This window comes from Octopus bimaculoides, chromosome 3 (assembly GCF_001194135.2).
Source record: "Octopus bimaculoides isolate UCB-OBI-ISO-001 chromosome 3, ASM119413v2, whole genome shotgun sequence".
Taxonomy (NCBI): Eukaryota; Metazoa; Mollusca; class Cephalopoda; order Octopoda; family Octopodidae; genus Octopus; species Octopus bimaculoides.
In genome coordinates, this window is record NC_068983.1 from 119,290,633 (window position 1) to 119,298,790 (window position 8,158).

The 8,158-nt window shown below is 32.8% G+C and overlaps 1 protein-coding gene across 1 annotated transcript in view; it reads right to left on the reverse strand.

Annotated features, from left to right (window-relative positions):
* The window catches only part of LOC106878261 (GTP cyclohydrolase 1-like), a 112,094-nt gene that overhangs the window by 40,433 nt on the left and 63,503 nt on the right, over positions 1–8,158 (reverse strand). Inside the window, exon 4 of the mRNA XM_052966489.1 lies at positions 5,521–5,552. Coding sequence (XP_052822449.1) covers positions 5,521–5,552 — 32 coding nt within the window. The remainder of the gene's footprint in view (positions 1–5,520; positions 5,553–8,158) is intronic.

Below are 8,158 nucleotides of genomic sequence, written 5' to 3' on the forward strand. Positions count from 1 at the left end.
GGAAGCATGTGACCGTGCCGGTGTAAGGGGAAGAGAGAGAGTGGTAGAGGGAGAAACAAAGGGAGGAAGTAGAAGAATAGGTGAGCAACGAGAGGAAAAGAGAAAGAGAGGAAGTACGAGGGGGGAAAAGAGATACGTAGTAGTAACAGAGGAAGAACAAGAGGGGTAAAGCGAGATACGTAGTAGTAAAGAGGAAGAACGAGAGGGGGAAAAATGAAAGAGGAAGAGAAAGAGAAAGAGAAAGAGATAGAGTAGCGTCAGAAAATATGAAGTTACGAAAACTACTTACAATTGGAGACGTTTTCATGTAAAAACAAATAGTAAATGAGTATATGCATATATACGTACAGGTATATATATATATATATATATATATATATATATATATATATATATATAATGTGTATGTATGTATGTATATTTGTATGTTTTTTTTTTTGTATGTATTCTTATGCATATAGTTACATGTCTAGACATGCTCATAGAGACCTAAATGATAAACATCTGAAAAATTTAACAGATTTGTACAGTTCCAGTGATGGATTGGACCTGTAGTCTTCGAACCACCTTTCTCCTTTCTAGTGTTGAGAATCCTAATTACTCAAGATTGGTATTTAGGCAGTGTATTACAGATCCCAGTGCCCAATATACATGTATATAACATATATAAACTGAACCTGTAATCTTGTTAAATATAGATACCCAAGGTTTCATGGTCGAAATAACTTATTTCGCCAATTTTCAAGCTGAAAACAAGACGGTGTGTGTGTGTGTGTGTGTGTGTGTGTGTGTGTGTGTGTGTGTGTGTGTGTGTGTGTGTGTTTGTGTGTGTGGTGATTATGCATATATACATACGCATACAAGGGGTACATATGGGTACAGACATTGTATTCATTGTTTGTGTCGGTTGTTGTTTTTATGGTCTGTCTGCTTGTGCTCCTTACATTCATCTGTTTTCCCATCAATTCAGATTATAACGAAAATTCGCGATTACTAAATGGCAGTTAAATATCGTTCATAAGGACATTTTCTCAGAAACCAGTGCAATGAAAATGATGAACCTCCTTCGAAATCACTCGAGCAGTAGGGGGGGGAAAGCGTTTTTCTTGGGAAAACAGAAAGAATTTATAGAAAAGATATTATCCAAATTAGTAGTTATTTTACTCTTTTACTCTTTTACTTGTTTCAGTCATGTGACTGTGGCCATGCTGGAGCACCGCCTCTAGTCGAGCAAATCGACCCCAGGACTTATTCTTTATACGCCTAGTACTTATTCTATGTCTCTTTTTTGCCGAACCGCTAAGTTACGGGGACCTAAACACAGCATCAGTTGTCAACCGATGTTGGGGGACAAACACAGACACACAAACATATACACACACATACATAGATATATATGCATATATACAACGGGCTTCTTTCAGTTTCCGTCTACCAAATCCACTCACAATGCTTTGGTCGGCCCGAGGCTGTAGTAGAAGACACTTGCCCAAGGTGCCACGCAGTGGGACTGAACCCGGAACCATGTGGTTCGGAAGCAAGCTACTTACCACACAGCCACTCCTGCGCCTATACTATTTATTTTTCCATTAATGCAATTGCGAAAAGTGTTTTTATTAAGAAAGTAATTACAGATAAAGGTTTGATTTCACCCAAGAATGATTATAATTTAACGCAGATGAGTCATTATGATTTGAAAAATACTGATACCGAAATAGGTAAAAGAAAATGAAACTTCAAAAATTTCAGTATTTATTAAAGTGAATAAAGATCTGTGTGTAATTACAAATCTATGAATGTAAATGTACAACAAAATGGTAAATCCTGGAATATAGGAATGGTATAAAAAGTTACTGAACTTTTAGAATCAAAACTTAGTGAATTCGGAAAAAATAAAGTTGCATAGAGAAATTGTCATAGTAGGGATATTAATCAATTGTGTGTGTTATGCATATGGACTTAACCTGACTGTTTGTAATGCCCATTGCAAGAAAAACCTAATCAAATTGTGATGAAACTAATTTAACTAATGACATTTACAGCGTCGATGACGAGTTTGAAGGTATCTTTGAGGATGATGATCAAAACGTAGATTCTACAGTTAATAAAAATAATTCCTATTAAGGCTCTTTCGCTAAGTTATAGTATTGTTATTTAAGCAATGTCATTAAAAGGTGAGAACAATTATCAGTTTATTTCGTAAAAAAATATGTTAATGAGGAGCATGGCCATGAATTAAAATTAATTAATAAAACTAAAACAAGATGGCACAATTTATGTGTAATGTGAGAGCAAGTTTTGTTTTTAAAAGCTGTGTTACAATAGTTATGACTGATATGAAGTAACCCTTAGACTTTTCAGACAATGAATTTAATATTATTCTTGCTGCTGCTGCGTCAGCATTGAAATCCATTAAAACTGAAGCTCAAAAACTAAGTCAAACCAATACAAATTTGATCTCTACAGAAGGTACATTTGTGTTTGTTATAGAACAGAATCAATAAAATACTTCAGTGTTCAGTGTCTCTGGCTGAAAGAATGTGTCAAGCAGATAATTCAAGACAGGAATAAAACTCTAGTTACACTGGTGAAGTATTTAAAGATTTTTTTAATGATAAACTTGGTTCATTTCTAATTTTGCCATCAGAAATTTAACTGGAAATTATCTCAAAGAAACTTCAAAATAGAATGTTCATTACTTGGAAAAGAGAGTCCTCTATCTCTCATTCAGAATCCGAATCTCTGTTATTTAAAGTGCCTATTCCATCAAAAGAGACATCCCTATAACAAAGATTAAATGTTACAATAAACAAAACTGTTAAAATGAATAAAGAGAGGATTCAATATTCAGTTTATCTAAAAACATTACCAAAGAGATGAAAATGTTGAAATTAGTTAACTTGCAGAAATTATTTGTTACGCTTAGTAGCCCAGCTTCTATGGAAGTAAATAGAGCCTTTTCTGCAGTAGAGTCTTCGTTTCAAAATTTCGATCAAATTTGAGCGACAGCACCATCAACAATATAAGCTGGATAAAGTACTGTCAATCTGATTGCAAAATAGTTAATTCTTAAATTGTTAGATTCCTATACAAATATACAAGTTTTTAAATGGAGTAATTTCTTTTGTTCAATATTATTGCGTTTTAGTGTCCAAAACTGAGTGGAAAATAAAAATCGAGAACTATTTACTGGAACCCAGATAGTTTTATACACTTGATTTCTTGTGAATGGCAAGATACAAGAAATTGAGAAAATTTGCATGCCATACAAAAACATAATAGATGTGTGCTAAGAATTAAAATTCTTTGCTCACTTCCAAAAGATCCGACACTAGGACAGGTTATAGAAGTAGTACGCATACAAGAAGCAGATTCTGACTCGTACACATTTTCAGTAGTAAGAATGAATGGAATAACATCACTAACGAAGCACCACCCACTAACTTCATAGCAATGACAATAATAGAATTAAAGTCTGCTAAAGTCACCTCTAAAAAACACACAACACATACTCACAAACCACACAACATACACCACACGAGTATATATATACCCACTTACATTGGTACACTCGAAAACAAAATCAAATAAATGAAAATTCTCGTATACGTACAAACAGATTTATTACATACATGAGAAAATTAGGAGACTGAGGTGAAATCATTAAAACAAATTACAGAAGTGTGACTAAAAAAGCTACGATAATGTAACTAAAACTGAGATTGTAACCAGTGGGTGCTGCAATAGGACTCTCCCAAAATACAACATTACACACATACACGGCGGAATAATGCTGGTGCCTTTCTTACAAGTTCGAATACACCTTAAGCAAATTTGAACTGATCACAAGTTTGTATATTTATGTACACACACATGACAGAAGTAAAGAGACATCCCATAAAACATTATTTTTTTTTATTAAGGGACATGTTTACGTTTCAGGTTCTATTTTCCATTACATTTTAGACAGATTCGACGCTGAGTTTCTGAAGCAGAAATATCGTTATAACAAATATTTTTCTCAATATCACAGATTTGCCTGTCATTTGTTTGACCTTAGCCACTTGAGCATGTCCCTTAGTGGCTGTCAATATGAACATATCTGACCATGGGTAGGAGTAGTGCGTAAGCATCATAGTCATGTGTTGAGAAAGATTCCTTGGGGTTTGAATAAACGTAACAAAAGCAAAGTTTGGAGGAAATATTAGCCATTTTTCATACTTTCTAGGTGTAAACAAATAGGAAATAACATTTGCTACCCAAGGACAAAAACTGTGTTGCACAACGTTATGAGAAACCTTTACTTCTCGTATCAAGTAATTTCATTTTCCTCTCATTACATAGTTTATTTTGTGTCAATATGTCAATGTATTTATACTTTCCACGTCTACTTTTTCAAATCGATTCTGCATAAATTTTCACGAATTTGAAATCTGTCCTTGTACCTGCCCTTCATTCTTCGCCCTTGTGTTGAATTTATAAATACAACATATGAAGTGCAACAATTGCATTGTCAAATTGTCAAATGCAAACGGCAGCGTGTTAACGTCTACTTCACTTGTTAAAGATATCCAACATTTTTAAGGGAACCATATAATTTTGCATAGCAAAGGTTTGATATGTTGTAAAGTTAGTGCACACAAGTAAAAAACGCATACACGACCGTTAATTTTTTCAACGAAAATTTGATTAATTTTTTAAAATATTATTTCATCTTTATTTTTCGTATGTGTTTATCTTATGCACGTTTTAGAATGACACGGTGAATGCGAATGACATGTCATGTATTTTGCTGGAGGGAGTAAAAAGTTGAAATGTTCATATCAATTACGCTGTTTAACTCTTGTTCGATTGATGGCCGTTATTTTCATGCATATGAAAATAAAAGGAAAATTCAAGCTAAAAGACTTCTACATACAAATGTAAATTTTTTTCCGTACCTTTTTACAAATTCTAAATGAATATATTGATTTAAATCCAATAGAATAACTAAAACTAAATTAAAAGTAAATTGTAATATTTCTATAAATTGGCTACATTAAACAGCGTTCACAGTGAAAATCGTTTGTCTTCTATGTTCATGAGGCCAAAGTTCGAATTCTTTATTTATAAGATTTCTGTACATTTTAAGACGTGTGTGTTTAGAGATTGTACGCATGCAGATACTGATTCAGATTTGATTGAACAGACCAAGGATCAAATTCGTTCCACCCTTCACTGTCTTGTTTCAGACTAAATTAATCGTTTTTCTAATTTTGTTTCCGATTACATATTCCATGTAATCCTTCTTTTTTTAATAGTGGAGATTTGAGAAAGATTTGATTACTATTTCTGCCTGAACGAGTGATTATATAAAGGTTACATCTTTTTTTTTTTCTGTGCCGTATGTGTTGTGTTCAGGTAATTTCTAGCATAAAAATGGGCTAAATTCAAAACGGCCTTTACTAAAAATGAATATGGTTTAAGTAGATTCAAATATTAAATGTGTAATCTACAATTTATTTAAAATTGATATATTACCTTGTAATCTCCTGCAAAATATTTCCACTATTCTGAAATGAGAGAAATATAAAAGATAAGATATAGTACAAAACTGTAAATAAAAAATAGAAATAGAATAACAAACAACTATACTTAAATCTTATAATGAATAAGACATATACAATAATTTTTTTTCATACTTAACTTGTGTGAATTTTAACTGATCGCAGTTTCTAACTGAATGTTAATCTCAAGAGAATATTCTTTCTTAGTGTACAAACAAGAAACTAAATAACATGCAAGCAATTTACATACACTAATTCAGTGATTCTCAACCTTCTTTATTTATTTATTTATTCATTGGCCTCAGTTCCTTTTTTCACTAACAAAAGAAAACCTTAAAACAGTCGATTATTTTAATTACAGAGAAGTTCATTTAAAACAATTATCATCCATATTTTCATATCTTATCCCTTCCAGTATGCACTTTTTTATTTTAGATATTTGTGTGAATTAGTTCCTCATGTTAAACTTTTACGAAAATTACTAAAGAGGGCATTGACTTGCAAAATTATGCTGGACCAGGGCACATCATCAGACATGTTTCTGTACGTACAGTATACAACTCATATTCTAAACCTTGTCAAAAGTTTTTTCTTTTTTAAACGTATTTAAAATTTAAGTCTCGTAATTGGTTTGAACACTTTGTTTCTCAGAAAGATTACGAACCCTCTAAACACCCAGTACCCTCAGAGTATCCCCTTGACATGTACTTTTTATTGTGAGTTCATAACACGCCTATAGGGGCTATATTGCATATGTTAAAAACTACTGTACATAACTAAACTGCTTAATGTAAGGAATGTCGGTAAGCTGTTTTAAAATACACAAGTTTGCAAAATGACATAAGTCATCATGAAATTAAATATATCGAATATGTAATGTTTAGATCTGTTGTCCTCGAAAACTATACTTGTTACTTTAGCTGTCAACAGATAAACTATCTTTCATTTACTTCAGCTTTCCAACAGATCAATACAAAATGTATGAGTTTTCCGTTCCGAATTTTGAGCTTTCTTGTGTTATGGTTTCATTTGTTGGAATGCTAAATTAGAATTTGGGGGTGTGATTTGGATAGAGTTAACAGAGGTTGACGGTCTAAAACTGAAAGCCAAAAATTATAGAAAATATGAGTGTCATAATCCAGTGGCGGGAAAGCAAAAGCTAGTTTGATTGCCAGATTGATTGGAATACGATATCAAAATCCTTTGTTTACAGTTATATTTTAGAATAAAGGTTTCTTTGTCTTGAATTTTTCTTGATTATATGTACACCTGTCTACAAATAATTCTTCAAGTATATACACTAAAATGTATAGCGAGTGTGGTTGCGTATAACTACTTCGAGATATATATTCGGAGAGATTATGATGTTGGCTATATCTACACATACGTTACGTAACCGACGTTATCAGAACAAAGTGGTCTAAAGTTATGCTTATTTCTTTATTTAATCGGTTTAACAGTCCATGTAAAGTTGGTAAGCCGTAACAGACCAAGGAAAGTGTGTGTGTGTGTGTGTGTACAAAAAGCTAAAAATCAAAACAGAAAACTAGAAAGAAAAAGCAGAAAAGAACGAAAGAAGAATATATAATGAAGAGTTAAATGTTTTCGTCGTTAAATCTTTGCTTTCGTGAATTAAAACTTATCTACAGTTGAGAGATCCGCGAAAATAATTTTAACTTCGACTTTGATAGGCTTTTTAAGACAATTTTAAAATTGTCCACTCTCTCTCAGACTGGTAATTTGGTCACTTATGCATTCGAGCAATTAATATCAAAAGGTTTCTGAATCGTCTTGTTTTCTTGAAAGAAAATAGGTTCGTTCCTAATGCTACCAAGCAATTAGGCAAAAAATACCGATAGAATAAGTACCAGATTTTAAAATGATCTCTGGGGTCGATTTGTTCAACTAAAACCTTTAAGCCAGTTCCCCAGCATGGTCGCAGTCCAATGACTGAAAGAAGTAAAAAAATGAAAAAAAATTTTAACAGCTGAATCTTTATAAATTCTCAGTATTTTACGTTGTAACGGTTTAGAATGAAAACTGAACTACTTTTCATTAAAGTACATATATTATATTGAAGTGTGGATAATCTTCGCCGTTTTTCATTTTATACTAAACACGCGTATTTTCTTTGCTTACACTATGTGTTGTAGTTTTTGCTTATTTACCACCGGGCAGTGGTTTGAGAGAAAAGTCGAGAACATGGTAATTGTCACGAAACATATTCACCGTAGCAGAAAATAAACAGTAAATTATTTGATATTATTAAATATCCCTATGAGAAAGTGTATAATGATTTTCTGAATACTAAGCACTATACGAATGCATCTTTTTGTATTTCTTTTAAAACACCAGAATGGATGTAGGGAGAGTCGTTAGGTTAAGCACTTTATTTACTTTGTCACTGTTATTTATGACATCGTCCGTGCGTTTGTACTGGTTTTAGGGTTAGGGTTCGGGTTTTAGAGTTAGGGTTAGGGTTTTAGGGTCAGGGTTAGGGTTTTAGGGTTAGGGATAGGGTTTTAGAGTTAGGGTTAGGGTTAGGGTTTTAGGGTTAGATTAGGGATTTTTCAGCTATTATTTTCGGGAAGACATTTTTGCCCCCCCCCCCC